This window comes from Micromys minutus, assembly GCF_963924665.1.
Source record: "Micromys minutus genome assembly, chromosome: 23".
Lineage (NCBI taxonomy): Eukaryota > Metazoa > Chordata > Mammalia > Rodentia > Muridae > Micromys > Micromys minutus.
In genome coordinates this window covers 34,171,574-34,191,458 of record NC_137958.1, presented here as the reverse complement: position 1 = coordinate 34,191,458, position 19,885 = coordinate 34,171,574, and the positions used below count along the sequence as shown (strand labels likewise).

General features: G+C 45.1%; 1 protein-coding gene across 2 annotated transcripts in view; it reads left to right on the top strand.

The window, feature by feature from the left end:
- ICA1 (islet cell autoantigen 1) overlaps positions 1-19,885 on the top strand; it is a 133,266-nt gene that overhangs the window by 107,017 nt on the left and 6,364 nt on the right. For both annotated transcript variants that reach the window (XM_080936256.1, XM_080936255.1), the window contains exons 9-13: positions 1,186-1,277; positions 2,899-2,951; positions 5,763-5,825; positions 5,922-5,960; positions 14,083-14,352. In XM_080936256.1, the coding sequence (XP_080792382.1) occupies positions 1,186-1,277; positions 2,899-2,951; positions 5,763-5,825; positions 5,922-5,960; positions 14,083-14,352 (517 nt within the window). The remainder of the gene's footprint in view (positions 1-1,185; positions 1,278-2,898; positions 2,952-5,762; positions 5,826-5,921; positions 5,961-14,082; positions 14,353-19,885) is intronic.

Sequence of the window (19,885 nt, the reverse complement as noted above, 5' to 3'; positions counted from 1 at the left end):
CATTGGTATTTTTGGAAAATTACTCAGAATGGGGAGCGAAAGGAGGCTGGCAGCTGGGGGTATCATAGCAGTGTCCATCTGGTGTCCGTGGCAGACTCCAAAGTCGGTCTCGGCTGTGCTAAGCCCGGACCCGGCCCTCCAGTCAGCCATCACTAATCAATCCGCACTGGCCCTGAAGCCTGCCTGCCTCCCTCTGTGTCACCGGGGAGAAGAGAACACAAGAGCCAGGGTAGAAAGGCAGGGAAGCCTGGAGGATGAGACCCTGGACTTCAGTCCTTCTCAGATATTCTTTTTTTTTTTTTTTTTTTGTGCTCAGAGGTTTGTATTTTAGTCAGGGCCCAAAACAGAAATCTTTTTGTGTGCGCCATTATTCACTGTTAAAGAAACATTTGCTTTCTCTTTCTAGGTCTCTGCTACTGGTGTGCAGTTTGTATGGAGAAGCTTCTTTATAACGAAAACAAAACAAAACTCTCCTTAAATATTTAATAAACTTTTAAAACAGTAACATTAGCAAATGATATGCCAAAAGAAAAAAAAAAAGACTCTTGCCTGTTTTTAATCGACACAGACTTAAGAGATACCTGCTCTGTCCTTCCATAGGAGTTACACTGTCAGAATATGTTTAGATGCTATTTTGGTTTACACACACACACACATATATATGCATATACATATATATGCATATATACATATATATGCGTGTATATATGCGCGTATATACACATATATAATTTGTTGTTCTCTGCTGGTTTTAAAGATGGCTTTTAAATTACAAAATAGCAAACAAAGTTAAAAATAAAATAGTTGTCTCGGCTTCAGTGGAAGCTTGCACTGTGTCAGAGTGTAGGGCTTCAGGAAGAACAGTGTGCATCTTAGCTGCGTGCTGAAGTTAGTCACCAAAAGGCCTTTTCCGCCTAGCTTATCACAAAGGGGGAAATGTAAACCCAGTGGCAAGTCGACCCTCCCTTATGAGCTGTAATCCTTGGATCTGTCTGGGAACACTGCTGCTTTACCATAGCAACCTTACCCGGCGTCCTTGGCTGGGACAGCCTCCTCAAAGCTCGGGGCTCTGAGGGTGGTTATAGGTATGGAGAGCAGGTGGGTATTTTTACTGATGACTTTTTTTTTTTAACATTCTTTTCTTTTTCTCCCCTGCCCCACCACCACCTGTGGCTTATGATCAAGAACTTACAAGACCCCATGAAAAAGCTAGTTGAGAAAGAAGGGAAGACCAGCCGGAGGGAAAGCCGGGACGCTGTGGCCCAGGAGCCGAGGCAGTAAGTCCTGGGCTCCTTCCTCTTATACATACTTCCTTCCAACTGGTGAAGCCATTGACTGGGGGGGAGGGGGGTCACCCATGTCTTCAGTAAGACGCAGGTGTCCCCATGCTGTGGGCTCCATGTCCTCTCTGGTTTCTGGTTCTGACCCCCATTTGTTGTCATCAACACTCACAAGATATCCTAGACGGGGACATCCCCCACCTTTTCTCTTCTAGAGGTCTATGGCTTATGGAATTGCTCAGCCGTGCGTGTAGTCTGAAGTGGGGGTGGGGAGGGGCTGATGCCTGTCTTCCTTCATGGCTCTGCCTTTATTCTCCCTCTTCTCTGAAGCAAAGAATAGCCCAGAGCTTAGGAAGCGGCTCCCTTGCCTGTTTCTCACCTTCTCTTATTTGGAAATACCAAGGTGAATTTGCAGGGTAGATGGCACAAGATCCCTGATGTCACATGGGGAGAAGGAACTTTGAACTTGTGACAGTGTCTGTGGAGATGACAGCAGTCACTCGGAACTGCCTGAGAAAGCACAGGAAGCAACACCCCCCCCCTCCAGTTCTATTCCTCCTCTGCAGACCTCCAAACCTTGGACAGCTTTATGGTTAGACAGGCTGACATTTTTATTGTAGTTCTAAGAAAGTTTTGGATGTGTTGGCTGTGTATTCACTCCTATCGAAATACTTGCTCCCAACATTTGCCCCTTTTTAGTTTTAAAGAAAAATCCTGGAAATGTCCTCTGGTGCAGAACACACAGACAACTTTTCACTGTTGAACAGACCATAGGATTTGATCTGGATTCACACATTTGCCTCCTGGTGTGCCATGCTAGCACAATGTAGGGGCTCTCTGTGGCGCCCCTTCTCACACTGACCGTCTGAGCATCCATTGACCCATGCTCACATTGCATAGAGGCTGGAGCGGGGCTCGGACCCCATTAGAAGATGTGCCCAGAGTAAATCCCCAAAGAACCTTACCATATAAGCTAATGCTGTCCAAGTAAAAGCCTTTACTCAGAAGGGATCTACGCCGTTTCTTGATGTGTTGACTTTCACCACTTTCAGAGTTCTCTAGTGTCTGAGTAGTTCTTTGAAAGCTCAAAATGTATACCAGCCACTGTTCTAAATGACAGTGCAGAGTGAAACTTTAGAAGGAATTTTGTTCAGAAGGAGCGGATAAACATGAGCCACAGCACGAGAAAGAACCAAATGTGTGAGTCAGGGTGGTGACGGGTCTTCCTGTGAAGTCACAGGAAGAGCTATTCTGATGAGCAAGTGTCTCTGGGTTTGGGAGTGACCCAGCCTTCTGCCTTCTGTGTGGTTTAGTGTCTTTCTTTTTTTACCCCAGGAATGAGGATTAATCATTGTGTAACTGTCCCTTTCTCTGGGTTTTCCTGGTGGTAACTACGTGAGTGTGTGACAGTTGTCCCTAACTGCCCATCAAGATGTCTACAGAGTATGTGCCTTATGGTAAAGCCATGCTCAAGTACGAAGGGCTATAGAATGGGACCCCCCTCTCCATCTCCCTCTCTACTCCCAACTAAAGAAATAGATATTGCACTGGAGATATAGGTATCCCATAAACATAAATTTGCAGAATGGCATAAAGTTAACTTTCCTTTTCTTTTAAGGTTGATTTCTTTGGAGGATGAGAGCCAGCACACAGAATCCTCTACTTGTAATAGTAAGTTTCTGTTTCCACATAAATTGTGTCCCAGACACTGTTCCCACGCATGACCCCTCAACTTGTTTGCTCATTTTTTGCAAATTTCCTTCTTACTTTCCTGTCTGTCTTGAGAAAAGTCTATATGTATTCGCTCACTTCCTGAATGTCAACCCTTGAGCAGTAAACACATCATATATTTCAAGATGGCCAGAAACATGTCACAGTGAGTGACTTCAGCCCCCCTCTGAGGAAGTGGAACCTGGTGGCAGCTGTTTCTTTCCAGGAGATGACATTTCTGAACTGGCCAGAGAAGTCTCAATACAGTCTTGACATCACACCCCGATGTGGTCATTGCTGATTTCCTGGTGGGTGTCCCTCGTTGTTGGGGACAAGAGAGCTTAGATTCTTGTCCCACCAGGTGAATCCCCAGGCCACGTTAAGGCATGGGGTCAGCTCCCTCACAGTAAACTGAAGTGTACCTTAGGAGGAGGGTGGCACATGGGAGGTAGCACCATCTTGTGGTGTTCTACTGTCTCTGGCCCCTCCCTTGCTTCTAGAGTTCTTAGGTGGCTCCTTACCATAAAGTAACCGAGAATGAAACATTATGGTAAAACCAAACAGTGAACAGTAGAGGGTGTGACCCCTTTGGCAGCTGTTAAAATTCTCATAGTTGGAAAGGTGGTTTTCAGTAAATGGGTAGCTAAAGATAAAACCCAGCCGTCTGTTCAGAAAGGCCCTCATAGGGAGATACTTCATCTTCCCTCCCTTGAACTAGGGGATGGGACGCCTTCCCAGGAAATGAGGGACGAAGCAGGTCCTAGACCTTTTCCTCTGCTCTGTTCTTGGCTTTCTATTCTCTCACATTTCTTCTTCATTCCTCACATCTGGCTTTCCCTTCCTCCTTCGACAACCATTGGCCATGCCTAAGGCCCCGTCTGTACTCCTTCCACTTTTATTTTCAATCTGTCCTTCAGCCGAAAATAGAAAATAGCAAAACAAAGAACAGGGAAGTATGGTCCATGCCTCTGATCCATCTGCACTTGGGAGGTGGAGGCCAGAGCATTGGAAAGAAGGTCATCTTCAGATATATATTTCACACATACATATTCACACACACACACATACAGTCTTAGACCACATGGACCTAGCCTTTAAAAACCAGAGCAAGCTTGCTGTTTTTGCTCCCAACTCTTATCTTCTCTTGTGTCCACTTGTGCATATGCACTTCACAGGCTACGGGACTTGGCCGTGTCCACTTCACGAGGTGTCCACTAGTGTTCCCAGCACAGCACAGGGCTCCAACAGCTACCATTACACACCGCACATAGCCGTATCTTTCTGAATCGAGGCTCACAGTCAACAGGGGAAACAGATGGTCGCAGCTGCTCCTCTCTCCAACAATATCGGTGAGGGCTACCTAGGAGACGGTCTGTCCTCTGAGTATGTGAGAGGCAGAGGCCTCACTTAACTGAAGCAATTGGGGACAAGCCAAGGCCATATCCTACTGTAAGATTTGCCAAAGGAAAAGAAATAGCCTGAGAGAAAAAAGCCAGGAAGAACCAGGCCGAGTCAGAAAAGCAACATTCCAGAGTCTGAGGGAAAGTAAGTTGTGGAGAGGCGGGACCCGACTTTGTAGCCATCAAGGGCGGTCTGTGTTGATCTAGACTTCCAGCCTCTGTGTTCCTCAGTGAACCTATGGCCTGCACCATCAATATCATATGGGAACGAGGTCACTAGCAGAACATATTTAGTTCTTTGAGGAAAAAAAAAAAAACAAACTCAAGTTTATTTTATTCACATAAAAGTTTCAAATCCATGCGGCTTATATACAGTTTGCATAATATGTGACCATACAGAAGAAAATGCAAATTTTCTTTCCTCATAGTTTAATTGGATGTGATATTTGCATAATATTTTGAGACTGTGAATCTATTATACTGAAGTGGTGTCTGTCCTTTATTCTGAGACCTGCCGAAGGTCTGGTAAGCATACGAACAGACTGAGTTTGAGGCTGGTTTATCATGTGTTGCACACATGTATATGTACCTGTGCTTGGTTTTTGATTGTGAGCCACAGCTCTCTCACAGTGTAAATGAGTCCAAGGCACAGAGGTTTCCCATGTTCCTTTGTCCCCACATGTGCAACTTTTCACATCTTATACCAGAGTAGAATATATATATACATACACATATGTATAAAATATATATCTGATTTATGAGCCTTAATAGATACATCCTTATCATTCAAAAGTTCACAGTTTGTCTAATGTTTACTTCTAGTGTTCTATATTGAATGGGTATTATAAATATGAAATGAAATTTATTTCCCATTAAAGCATCATACAAAATACTATTACTGCTCCCAAGCCTTCTGTTCACCACCTCTTCATCTCCTTACCCACAAAGCTGCCTTTAGTATCCACGGGTCCCTTCCTCTGTCTCTGCAGCTTTTCTCAGAATTTGGAAATATTAGATTTAAAGTCTTAAACAAAAAGTCTTTTTATCTTAACCAGGCCCATATGGTTAAAATGCATTAGTGATACAAAGTAACAGTCAATTACTTAAATCACCCATTTTTCCATGAACGGAAAACAGAACAATATATTCGAATTGTATGGGTTATCCATTGAACATAACAGAGATGCATAGCCAAATTTCAATTTACTGAGTGCCAACAGCTGAAGTAGAAGGTAAACTGAGGACCACACTGCTTTGCCTGAGTGAGTTTAGATTGTTTATTCTTTCTGACAGTGTACATTTACCCACAGACAGCATATAAACATGTACCACTGTGAGCAGATCATAACCACTTGCAAATGTTCTATTGCAGATGAAGAGGAGAAAAGCATTTTGTCTTCTATAGACAAAAGTTCTGCACATGATGCATGCTCAGGTAGGCTAAGGACAGACTTTCTAGTTTTAACAATTTACTCAAACTCCACACGTAATGGGCTTAACTCATAATTTATTTTCTTCCTCTTCTCTTAAGGACCCATCGATGAACTATTAGAAGTGAAACCTGAGGAAGGTAAGCTTTACATGGTCTTTGGAGTTTATAATTTGATTAAATTTTTGACTTTTTTTTCCCCTTGCAAAGAAAACCCAATACTTATTTTTTTTAACAGCTTTACAGTCATAAATAAAAAATAATTGGGGTGACAGCCATTGTCAATGATCTTATCTGTGATCAAGCAATATTTAATATGCATGTTACTATATAATTAGGCAGTGTTTTTAAAGCTGAAAATTAGGACATAGGTCCTCTGTTGTAACTTTAAAAACTAACCTTCCAAATGAGATACCTATGGATTTTGAATACTGATCCTCCCATCAGTGGCCCAATTTGACTCATATATAAACCCTGGAAGTTTTACTTGTTCTTGTTTGTAAAATAGAACCAAACACAGCAGCCTTGCCAGGTAACTGTCAGGGATGGAACTTGGTACACAAGGATATTTTGTCATTGATGATACAGGGATACTCTTGGAATTATGGAGAGTTGAAAAAGAAAGATTAGGGATTTTCACTGCATCTTATACTGGACTGTATGTTCCTTGGGACTAGACCTCTTATGCAGACAGCTAATTAGGACCCTGCGTTTGTATGAGAGTAAGCTAAAGAAACTGGATAGTTTCAGCATAATCCTAGCTGTTGCTTTTTATCCAAGCAAAGGTTTCCTTTGATATCCTAAGAGTCCAAAGTCAAACATCAGAGAATCCGTAGACCCGGAGATTGGCATCCTGCCCTGTTCATTCCTCATAGAAACTGACCCAAGGCACCCTTTGGACCTCTGTTAAACTAGGGTCACCCCAGTCCGAGCTTGACCTGGTAGACTGTTGTTGTGACAGATGCTTGTGAGAAACAGTTTAAAGAAGGGTTTATCTTGGCTCATGTTTGCAATCCAACATCTCCTGGCTCTGCTACTTTTTAACTTTGTGGCAAGGCTGATATGTCATGGAGGAAGGGCATGGTGGGGGAAAGCTCCTTACCTTATAGAGGCCAGAAAGCTGAGTAACAGGAAACAGCCAGCACCAAGGTACTGCTCTCAAAGACATGTTCCCAGCCAGACTCTTCCTCTAGCTCAGTGATTCTGCAGTTCCAACACATCCCTGTTGTTTACTAAGATTTCAAGTCTACCAGAGGGTCAGCTATTGATTTGGGCCAATTTTTCTCTGGTTTTCATGGTCTAGTTTTCTCGAAACACACATACTTAGTGTCTGTGCTTAGTCATCTCCTAAGTGGGCTCTCAATCCAGTCAAGTTCAAAGTTAAGATAAAACCATCAAAGCAGTGGCTGAATCCACAGCGTATCAGAGAAGAAGTCTCTCAGTGATACAAAGTCATCACAACTTTGTCATGAACTTCCCAGAGCTTGGGAATGTAGGCCCGGAGGCAGAAGTCCGCTTGCCTTATTTATATTTTACAGAAGGACTCATGCTATACACTGTTTTATCAAATGGCATGTGATTAGTAGAACAGAAGTCATACCAAGCAAAGAGATGAATGAGTAAACAGTTAATGTGGGTAGCCATACATGGCCCCCATTTTTGTAAGGGCCTTTCACCTGTGGCTTAAGAATAAAACATTTTAATGGGATAAACGTAGCCTTTACAAATTATTTTTGGAGCCCTAAAATACTTTCTTCTTACCAAAGTGTTACAAGAATAGTGTAACATGCCCTAATAGCTACCACCCAGTTTCAGCCAGTCTTACCATTTGGTAAACATATTGATAATCGTACATGTGCAATTTTGATGGATTGATACTCCTCCTAACCCGGGTATCTTCTTTCTTTATAACTGTGTTTAATTTTGTTGCTTTAGTAGACTTGATTTCTGAATAGGTAGTTATCTTTACGTTAGTATATAAGGTAACAGAATATTATATTTTAAAAACTCACCCAGTCTCTGTACGTTAACCCAAACCCCATTTTGACAACAAAGTATTTATTTACATGCCCCATAGGAGTCAATTTACTTGCTTCCTTCTCCTTTTGTAAGGGGTCAAAAAATGGCTTTATACACAGATTTTTTAATTTTTTGATAGAATACTACACCCTTAGCGTAAAGCCTGCATTTCTTTACAGAATTAAAATCAGAAATGCTACTGCTTGCAATAACCTGCTTGCATTCATAAGCTTTTTTGTATGCCAGGATCCATTGGAAGAAGATTGACATCTCACTGAAAGCAACTCCCATGCCCCGTTGCGTTTTAGTTCTAAAGAGCGAGCACTGATATGCTCTTCCCTAATAGATGCACTGGTTAGCAGGCAGAAAGATGGAGTCACAGAGCTTCCTGATCAAGCTCATTCTCACATAAGCCACCCTGTTCCTTCATCACGGTTGTCCCACGGAGCCCTGTGGGGGCCCCTGGGTGATGTGCCTCTTCTGTGTGTTCATCCCAGTAAGTGGCATCGTCTCTAAACCCACAGCCACCAGTGTGAAGGGATGCTCAGCACACACAGAGAGCTTGTGACTGAGGAAGACTGATTTGCTCACTGGGAAATGCATGCCCTCCTGGGTTACGTTCTGCATTCAAATGCCGATTATAACCTGTACACCTTAGAAAGAAGAAACAAAAAGCACTTAACCCAAGAATGGCTGGTTTAATAGGGCGTAGGAACTCTAACTGTAGCACTCAATGACAAGTAATGGGAAAACCAACCTTTGGCCACAGTGTATAAAAAATACTTTAATAACAAATTAGTGACCTTTGTAGGTTCTTGAAAGTGGCTCTGAAGTTACCGTATGACCACACGTGACATGGAGCCGTCATTCACTAAGTATAGCATATCTTCGCACTCCTCAAGCTGGGCACCCCCAGACCTCTGCCAAAATAACACGTCCCAGCAGAAAAATGATGTCCGAAGCAAGTTCATTTTGACAAGTTCAATTTATCTACATCTTATCAACAAATCTTTATGGAAACCACGAGGTCTAGGCCAATTAAAAAAGCAAAAGAAGACTGTTATCCCCATTTCACAAGCATGTTTGTCTTCTTCCTCGGTTACTGCTCACCTTTCTATCTCCTGTATAGTGATGACAGTTCATCCAGCAGCCAACAGAGTTCTCCGAGAGAACCGTTAGCCCAAAGCTGTCACATGGCACCGGGTTTCTTCTGAGTCACTGAACTGCAGTCATCCTTAGAGTCAAACAGGCGGTGTTTGCTTTGCCTCAGGACACACAGTGACCAAGTATTAAATTCCTCATCTGCTCACATAAACTCCTCCTTCAGTATGCTAGGATATGCTGGTGCCCCGGGTCACCCTAGGAAATAATGACACCCTTTTTCTCTACACGTGTTAGACAAGAGCTCTACCACTGAGCACCTCTTCCCCTCCCCAGCCCACCAGCAACTCACCTTTAAAATAAAATGCTGAAAGCAGTGTGTCGGCAAGCACCTGTCATCCAAGCACTTGGAAGGTAGAGAATTGAAGTTCAGGTGTTCAAAGCCAGCCTAAGGAGTTTGAACCAGCTCAGGCCACGTGAAACTCTGCTCAGAGAAATCAAATAAATAGTAAAATATATGTTCTTAATCGTGTGGTACAGTGATCTATATGGGATTGTTCCTATTTAGATTCTTAAAGGTTTGTTCTAGCCCCAAGATTGATGTTTTTGATCAAGAGAGGTTGGAATAGGGCTTCTACTAATCAGGTATTTTTTTATGTATGCCTGCTTGGGTCTAGCATTCTTGGATTGTTCTTTTTTTTCCCCCTTTTCTCCCCATGGAGCATATACAGATCTTTACATCACCCCCATGTCCACCCTGGCCCCTGTCATTTGGAATTTTTATTTATTATTATTTTTAATCCCGAAGGGAGTTTTGCATAGCCGTATGTATTCTTGAATCCCAAACAAGAACACTTTGTGAGCAGACCTGACAAATGTTTTTCTGTTCTTTCTGTTTTTGTCAGGTGGTTTCCTACCATCTCCCCACCACCCCCGCTGTCTTTGGGGTGCTGGGAGGATAATGCTGGTGTTTGGGGTTTCATCTGCACTGCAGGCCTGTGGCCTTTAAGATTAGTCATTATGTAGGCTGTGGGGAACGGGGAGAAACCCAGAGTACTGAGCCTTCCTGTTTCACACAGATGAAGGTAAATCAGGTGACATTTATCTGCTTCTTGTCTTGTGCTCTCCTTTTCTGTCTATGTTGTTATTTCCATTTTCTGTGCCCCTAATTTATGCTGAGGTCATGAAACTCAATATGATTTTAAATGTACTATCTGTATGGGCTGTCAACAGTTTTCCACGCTCTGCCTGAACTTGCGTTTCCCCTCTACATTTGAGCTTTTACAAGCTAGAACTCACCGGTTCTGGACCAGTTCTTTTAGGGAATGTTTTCCTAGGGCACAGGCTTCTTATTTCTGGGTGTTGAGCAGGGCAGGCATATGGAGTGTTTTTGCCATCTTGGACAGTCTGCCTGTCTCTGCGTGGTACTTGGAGGAGCCCTCTGGCCTTAGAAAGCCTCGCCCCTTCACAAGAGCTTCTAGGAGTTCGTGTGTAAGGTCTCAGTACTGTCTGTAACTAAGATATCACATAACCTTGGACGGGCAATCTAACCCAGGTGTATTTCTCCTCATCCGTGAAATAAGTTCAAGGAAGTGGTTTGTAAGATCTTCTTGGTTTAAAACAGTATATATGTGTTTGTTTGTTTCATAACTGAGAAAAGAGCAAGTCCCCAGGCAAGAAAGCAGCATCAAACATGGCACCTTGGCTACATTCTCTACTTTCCAGGAGGCAGCGTTGCTAGGTGGCAGAGCACGCTGGAGATCCTACATGGCCACCACTGGCAAAGCTGCTGTGTGGAGATTGCAATTCTCACTTTATACTGCGCAGCTGTCAGGAGGAGTTGTGAAGGAGGAATGAGCTCACAGGTGGCCTCAGCCAAGGTACAGGGTAGGAGGTCACCTTCCGGCGCTTCGGCTGCCTCTCCAGTGTGCGCGCCACACAGTGTGCGCACCACAAGGATAAGATAAGAATCTGTGGTCAGGCATTGGAGACCAGGGATTGAAGGCAGGATTTAGATACTCTGAGCCAAAGAAAGTTGTGGCCCCCAACTCAGGAGCAGCCTGTATTTGTCTGCATGGGTGGAGGTTCTGACAGGGCTTCTCCAGAGGACATTATCCCATCCCTCCATGTCTCCTTTGTCACACTGGAGTGGCTCTGTTTACAAAGCCCATGACAAGAGCTCCCCCCCCAGAACCCACTGACAGCGCTGCCCCCACGAGTCGAGACTTGTCTGGTTACAGACCTGAACCTGTCCATTTTGGCTTGTAATTAAGTTTCTCTTACAAGTTATGCATAGTAATTTCAGGCATCTTAATTGTTGGTGTAATAATTGGGAGGTTTCTGTGTTTTATGGTTCAAGTCAGTACCAGTTGCCTTGCTTTTAGTTACCTAAGTAAGCTCCCTTTCCAGAGCACAGTGCACTGGGTAGCCTGCTTTAACTATTAAAAGCCAGGGTGTGGTGACTTGTTTTTTTTAATTTGCAACTTATTAATAATACATTTTTAATATGAGTGAATAAATGAGCAGAATGCTAAAACAGTAGACCACACTCAATGCTGGACTTCAGTAGAAGCAAGATCTGAGTTTATAACTGACTCCAGAGAGCGCTTTGTCACTTTTGTGACTAAAGTGCTTGCATTTGATCGGGTCTAGTGTTAGTGAGAATTCCTTGGTCATAAGGATGGAGCCCATGTTGAAACAGGTTAGGTTGAGAATTTTGCTTAAACTGCACCCGCCCATGTAACAGAGGACACAGTAATACACTGCCTCAAGCAAGACTCACTCAGTAGCTGTCCAGGAGCGCTGTCTTAATTCCGTTTCCGGCTGCTTAGGTTGTTTTCCTTTGTGTATTAGCTTTGTTTTTACTGACAGTCTCACATTTATATCTTTGGATCCGAAACTCCCAAGAAAGGACAGATTTTTTTCCATCCTGGGAAGCCTTCAGCCTGTGTACTCCTGAGTCAGTTACTGTGTGGCCTGGGGGTGGGGGGTGGCGGGGGAGAGAAGGAACTTTGACCTGCCCAACCTTATTCAGAGCGAAGGGTGATGAAGTCTCCTGAGGGTCACGTCACCGGGGATCACAGAGAGAAACAGGAAAGAGAAGAAATGCTAAGTTAGCAGAAGCCACTGATGTCTCAATACTGTAGTATGAAGCCTAGACACCAAACAAGAAAGAGTTTTCTTGTCTGCTCATGTGTAGAGGACTCTTCATTTGTGGTCCGTTGTTCTGCTCTTCACGGGAATCTTTGCTGGGCAGCCATCCCAGTCACCACAGTGACCCCTCCCCAAGCCTGGCTTTTACAGGCATTGCTAGAAGATGCATTAATGGGGTTGCTCAAGTGGGTTTGGCTTAGTAATCATAGGGTTTTCTCCAGGCCAAATGAGGAAAAAGGGTTTGGGCACTCCAGTGTCACCAGTAAATAGGAAGTACAGAGATTTGAAAAGTAACCACAGCTGAAGAAGGGGATTCTGGGAGAGACTGAAGGGGGGTCATATGTAAATACATGTGTTGAGGAACACATCTGATATATTGAGGGTACTATCCCTCCACTGCTTCCTGTGTAGTGGCAAGCCGCCTGTACTAAACCATCTGCCTGCCTTTCCTACCCGCCCAGTCAATGGGGCCCCTGCAGCCATGGGGAGCCTCTTCACAGGAGCAAGGTACTGCCTTTTTCACCTAGCACGCCTACAGGCTATGTCTATCTGAAAATGCCTTTGACAATGTAAACAATAAAAATGCTAACATTAGACAGTCGTCTGATTAAAGTGATGCTTTGCTACTATTTTCAAACCACAGTGATAGGAGCTACTAGATTTTTCCCCTCCCTGATTTATAGCCAGTTTGCTGAGTTTAAAAAAAAAACCAAGAAACCCTTCATCTGTAGATTAACATGTAGGTACTCAGCAAAAGAACACAGAGAAGTTTTACCTAAAAAGCAATAGCCTTAGCTACTGATCATCAGACATATGAATATATTTGAGAAATCCTAATAATCTTGTTTATCACGATCTTCAGAATCTCAGTGTTGCTCAGGAAAGCACAGGAAGCATGGTTTTCCCTGCTTCACGGCTTATAATGATGTTTGCAGTTTGCACGTGGTAGTTGAATTCCACAAACAAAGCAACATGCTTCCCTTGGCCCTTCGTTCTTAAAATAGAGAAACTCAATGAAAGAGCTTTTGCATAGGATCTATGAGAGCCATGGTCTCCTTATAAATAGTGTGCAGTGTCTGGTCACTGTTGATACATGAGAATGGTTCTCTCTTTAAAGTCAGCTGGCCACATGACTCTGATACAGTATTCCCCGTTTCCAGACATTCCAAGCTGGCCACCCCTCCTCCTACAGCCTCAGGGATAACCCATCTGAGCCTCAGAGAGCCAAGGTCTGCTCAAGGTGGTTGGGCCTGAACTCCCTATGGACCAGGGCTCATTACCACCTCCAGCACTAATGTCTGAGGCCCAGGAGTTGAGCCCTCTGCATCGGCATCGGACCTTGGCTTACCAGTTCCCTGTCTCTCTTGGGCTGCTCCTCATAGGCAGGTCCTCCTCTGCTTTTGCTTCTTGCAGCTGTTACTGCAGACATCCGTCTTGGGCGTTGATGTGCCTCCTGACATGCTCCCCTGGGCCAGGGCGTGGTGAGGCTTCTCCCCAGCTTGCGAGGCAGGACAGGCTAACACAATGGTGAACTTGTTGCTCCAGCCCAGGCAGTGCGGATTGAGGGTGGGAAGATTTGAGAAGGCGTACAAACAAGAAACTAAGATCTCCAACAGCTCTCAATTCTGGCTTTGGTTCAGACCTGGGAATGTTTTGTGTTTTGTCAGATCTGTTTTTATGTTAAGGCAAAACCCAAACCCTAGACTTTTTTTTTTTTTTTTTTTTTTTTGGTGGAAACTATTTCAGTGCAATTCTAGTAATGCCCAAAAGCTGTGTTTGCTTTGGAATAAAGAGGGCAAGGGAACATGAAACTTAAAATGTATTTCAGAAATCTGTTACCAAAGGGTGCCATGGGACAAATTTCTATTGTGGTTACTGTCTCTTATATCTAACCATCATCCAGTTTATCTCAGGCTAGCCCTCGTGACAGCTGTTCCTGAGACTCAAGCCCCTGAAAGTCATACGCTCTGTGCTCTGTTCCCTCTGACAGCTTGCCTGGGTCCCATGGCAGGGACCCCAGAACCTGAAAGTGGGGACAAGGACGACCTCTTGCTGTTGAATGAGATCTTCAGCACTTCCTCCCTGGATGAGGGGGAGTTCAGCAGAGAGTGGGCTGCAGTGTTTGGAGAGGACCGGCTGAAGGAGACAGCCCCCATGGGGGCCCAGGGAGAGCCAGACCCCAAGCCCCAGATAGGCTCTGGATTCCTTCCTTCACAGCTCTTAGACCAAAATATGAAAGATTTCCAGGCCTCTCTCCAAGGTAGGTACAGTGACCAGAAACACTTGTCTTACCGTTCATTCATCCCCAACCCCCTTAACACAGGAGTGTTTTTGTCTGTGTACGCATTCCCCATTTTTAATTTTATTATTAGTGTTATTTACTACAGCCACATCATCCAGAGACTTTTTAGCGGAAATCTCCAAATCACACCCCAACTTTAAGACGTAGCGTCAGACTCAAAGAGCAATTCTTCCCAATAACTTTCTCCCTTTCCTGGGACTTTCTTAGGGGAGTGAGGGGAGGTTCTGGGTCTTACTCTTTCACCTTGATTTAAGTTAGTTTTGTGATGTGCGTGAGAGGATCGTGCCTTCCTCGTTAAAACTCCGTGGCCTGGCGTCCAGTACATACCCACGGGATGTCCTGCCTGCAAATCTGCACGCGTGTCCCCGTTTCAGGTACTAACTGGCATTTCCGTGGACCACTTAACTTTGTCTCTTTCATATATCCTACCCGCTCCTGCTCCAGATACACCTTGCCCCGTCCCTACCTCACTTACGCCCCAGTTCAACTCCTATTCTGACTACAGCATACAAAGTAAGTCCCCGTCGCAGCCTCAGAACACGCAGAGTTTCTACCCTGACCAAAGTATTCGTCACGCAGAAGTGTTCAAGGTGCACCAGGGCTCAGCATCAGGCCACATGGCTGGTTTGAGCATTGCTGGTTTACCCAACCCCCACCCCCACTCCCGCATCCCTGCACCCCCAACCTCCGGTGATTCAAAGAGCAAAAACCAGCTCCACAGTGAAGCCTGGAGTTTCTAAACTGATCTTGAGAAGGAAATTGTTTCCTTCTCTTGTGAGTATTTTTTTTTTCTTTTCTTCCATGTTACCCAAACCAAGATACGAATGACTACTATTAAGACAGGTTCTAATTGTTTCGGTTTTTCCAAGAACTTAAGCTTAATAAACACCATGTTTACCTGGCACTTGAAGCGGAGAGCAACTGGCAGAGGGGGGAATGATTAAGTAATTATGAGCTATTACAGCCTTAGCTCTTTGGAAATGACATCATCCATACGGGACCTGGAGGGCCAAGATGAAAAAAGCCCCCTCCCCTGCCCCGCCCCTTCATGAACCACCTTTCCCGTTTACCCTTCTACTTTCTTTGTAAACCCTGTTTAGCAGCTGCCTCACATGTGAGCAGTCATGGGATTGGAGATTGCAGGGATAGAGAGGATGCTAGAAGTCGGCTTCTGCTCACTGTGCTAGCCTCCAGCTCTCTTCACGCTTTCTTTCCCCAGCCTTCTTGGAGGAGAGGACCTAACAGTTGTGGGAGCCCCCAGGGGCCAGCTCTTCAGGCTACCTCTGTGAGGTTCTGTAGTCCCTCCAGCTGAGCTACAGAACGGTCCTTACTAGCTCGCCCAGCTCTACTGCGCATGCCCTGCTGCCCCAGGGAGCCGTGGAGGCCCTGCTCTGCTGCGCATGCCCTGCTGCAGGGAGCAATAGAGATAACTTTCCTGCCAGAGTGAGAAAGCAGGGTTCCATGGCCTCTTCCTGGACAGACAATGTGTGAAGAGCTCTGGTCAGAGAGAACCCAAGAGCTGTAACAAGATGGTGGCTGTGGGCTTTGCACTATACGCCTTGCACCATGTCTTGAGAGAAGGCACCAAACCACGTGTGGGAGAACAGAAGGAGGTGTTCTGACAGGAAGAGAGAAATTTGAGGTGTGACCTGGGATGAGCAAGAGGTTGCACACAAGGAGGCAGTGCCTTTCTCAGGCAAACAATCTCATTTTATCTTGCCACATTAACGCTAGTGCTTACGAAAGGCTGATGCACTCCCTCATTGACAACCATCTTCTGGGGTCCCCCTTTGTGACAAGCTTTAGAAGTGTGTCTGAACACAGCAGGCAATGCTCTCTGCCTTCCTGGAACTCGTTTTCTAGTGGGGGAGGAAATGGGGAGCAGTAAACATGAGAAATAAGACACAGTAAGTAATGAGAAAGTAAACAGCTGGCTAGGGGGGTGATAGGCCGTGGGGATGGAGCTTGGGAAGCCAGGATTATGGGATGGCAGGGTTGCACTAATCAAGGTGAGAGACAAGCAAGCCATGGATGAGAATTAGCCACATGGGCAGAGGAGACAACCTGTACTGACCCTGTAAGGTAGGAACATATCAGTATGAACAAGGTCTGCAGGGAGGGCGCTTCTCGGAGCTGACTGAGCAAGAGTGAGTGGAAAGAAGTGGAGAGATGGTCCAAGGCCACAAAGCCAGACCATGTTATAGGCGGGGCCATATATGCCAACAAGGTGCTAGGCTACACGGGGCTTTGCGTACCCAGGGCAAATCTCCAGTCTCCTCTCAGCCGCCACATCGAGCTACCAAACAGCATGATGTGCTGCACTATTTAACATCATTTTGGTTGTTTGTCCCCTCCCTCCTCCTTTTGGGCTTCTGCAAGAACTGATTAATGTTCTAAGGTTATTCGGTGATGATGGGGTCTCCTTCGCATGTAAGTGGCCACCAATGGAATGCCTAGAGTATTTGAAATAACAAAGGGGGAAAGTCTATGTGGCTGGAAAATAAAGGTTATCCCATTCATTGTTCACCACGGCTCCAGAGTCTCGGTGGGAACAGCCTTCAGGCAGTCCCCGTGCTTCCCTGGTTCAGGATAGATAACGGGACGGCTGTCAGTAACTGCTCAGTGTGTTGTAGGCGTCTGTGAGGATTCCTCTCATTCCCTTGAATAAGAAAGGATGAATATTAGCCTAAGGTTTTTTTTTTTTCACCGTATTCATGGCTGAATAGAAAATCTATCTAACACGCATGAGCAGTTTTATGTAAATAAGAGTTTAATAATGACTGTTAAACCCTGGCCACATTGTATTAAAGTGCATTCTCCTGGTTAACCAGATTGAGTCATAACCTAAATTCAGTAACACCTGAAATAATTAAGAAACTACACACGGAAGATGAGGCTTGTCGGCATATTGGCTCAGTGGCTCTGTGTAGGAAGGAGTTGAACCAGCTTTCTTTTGTAGTTGCCCTCTTCTTCCTCGCCCTGTGGTAGTGGTGGTGGTGAATCTCTCTGTAGCTCTCTGAGCTATTACTTTAAACTTAGTAAGGGTGGTATTGGTCTAGGCTTATTATCCCAGCGGAATCTTATCTGTGGGTTGGCTCCCATCTCCGAGAGGCTAAGGTGTAAAATCTAGTAATTCTGTGAACCTAACAGCCACAGACTGTAAGGTTTCATCACCCAGTGCTCAAGACAGTGCACACTGGGTGCCAAGCACTGTGGTCGCTTTTCCTGTGTCAGCGTGTCCATATAATCTGCCACTTCCCGAGCACACACCATTATCATCTGCACTTTAGAGACAAGCAAACCAAAGAAGCAAGCAGTTGGGTGGCTCTTGGGAAAGGCAGCTTGGAACCTGGGCAGTGTGACTAAGGAGCCCATGTCTGCCACCAGGACCTCCCTGACCTTTGAGCACAATGATAGCAAAGGTCGCATCCCACGGGCATCTGCTGCTTGGGGAGCAGGGCTTATTAGTGATCAGCCTGCTTGTGCATTTCCGGTTTCATACAGGAATGGGGACAGCAGTGCAGAAAAGAGGATGGATGGTGGTAAAGAGAGACAGGGTCCTTGTCATGCTAAATTGAGTGATCGAATACAGAGTAGAATATTCTAAATTGGGTCTTTATTGGCAATGCTTGAATAAGAAAACACTGTTGTCTGGCTGAGACCCCTTCAGGGAGACTACAAAGAAAAAGGAAGAAGACAAGTGTACCTGCTTTCTCTCCTTCCTTCCTTCCTTCCTTCCATCTATCCTCCCTCCCTCCTGTCCATTCTCCCTCCCTTTCTCCCTCCCTTCCTTCCTAGTAAAAGCTTTAGGAGTTCACAGCAAAAATTACAGGTCTGATCAAGTCATTTTATTCAAGCCAGAGGAATTAATGGGATTTCTCGGAGTTTGTGAACATTATTGGCCCGATGGAGTGTTATCCTAGCTTGGTTTCCGTTGCTGGGATAAAGAACCATAAATGAAAAGCAACTCGTGGATGGAAGGGTTTATTTCATTTCACACATCTACCTCACAGTCCATTACTGATGAAAGTCATGGCAAGAATTCAAGCAGGAACCTGGAGGCAGAGCCATGAAGGAATGCTACTTACAGGCTTGCTTTCTATGGCTCAGCTTGCTTTCTTACAAAAGCCAGGACCATCTGCAATGGAGTGGCACCACCCACAGTGGGCTGGCTCCTCCCATCAGTCACGAACCCATTTCCCCATAGGCATCTGCACAGTCCCTCTTACAGAGGCCACCCCTCAGCTCTAAGGGGCCCTCTTCCTAGATGACTCTAGTCTGTGTTAAGCTGACAAAAATTAACCATCATATGTGGCTATCACTTCCTATAATTAATGATGAAAAAAATTAAGCCTCTCTGGAGCTTCTAAATATGAATAGGGGCGAGTCAGCCAGAGAGCACCAAGGAAGAAGACACTAAAAAGAAGGCTTGAAGCCTCATAACACGTGTCCTTCCCAAGGTTAAGAATTTCAACTTAAAAGTACACTGGTACAGGAAAGATTACCAGCCGCTTAAAATAAGTGCTCCAGATCTTTTGGCTCAAGATTCTGCAGACAGCTTTGCAGAATCCCAGACACGTGTGTGTCCCGCAAGGTGCTCTTTGTTTTGCCCAGTTCTTAGATGTTCTTGCCATCTGGGTGGGCTTTAGGTTTGGGTCTGGGTGGGCTTTAGGTTTGGGTTATCTCAAATCAACCTCAGGCTGACCTTATGCCAGGAAACTGACATTTCCAGCAAGGTGTCAAGGGAAAGAGAGCAGGTCCCATATTTATGGTATTTACGGTAGGAAAAGATCCGGTCCCACATTTGTGGTATTTACGGTAGGATCACAGAGCAAGCGCTCTGCTTGTGCCTAGAGCTGTAGGCCTGCTGAGCCACATTTGCATGGCAGAAATTAAGAGCCTGCAGAATTCAAATGCCTCTGGCACACAGAAGGATCCTTCACAACTGGCTCCTCTACCCACTCTGTAGATGAGGAAATCCAGGAAACTCAAAAGGTCACATGCCTTGCCAAGTTGTCACACTTTAAACCACCACAGCGAGGGCTAAATCCTCAGCTTGGTTAACGAGAGGCCCTTTCCGTACCTAGCCCTAGTTTCATGGCTGCCCACAACTCCCACACCTTTACTTTGCATGACTCAGTGACATAACTGTGCCAACAAACCAGTATCCTTTTTTTAGACGGTGGTGTTGAAATATGAACCAAGCTATCCTGAAATTCACTGGGTAGCCACGACTAGCCTCAAATGTTCGGTCATCCTCCTGCCTCAGCCTCTCAAGTGCTGGGATTACAGACACACACATCACTATATGGTGAATCACATTCTCTATCCATCCATTGGACTCTAGCCACACTAAGATTCGGTACACCCACATCTTTCCACCAATAAGGCTTTTGGCACCTTCTGCTACACATGTGTGTAGCACTCTATTTGGCTGACTTCGCCTAAGTCTCAGTCTTGATGTCAGTTCATCCACACCCTAACAATCTGC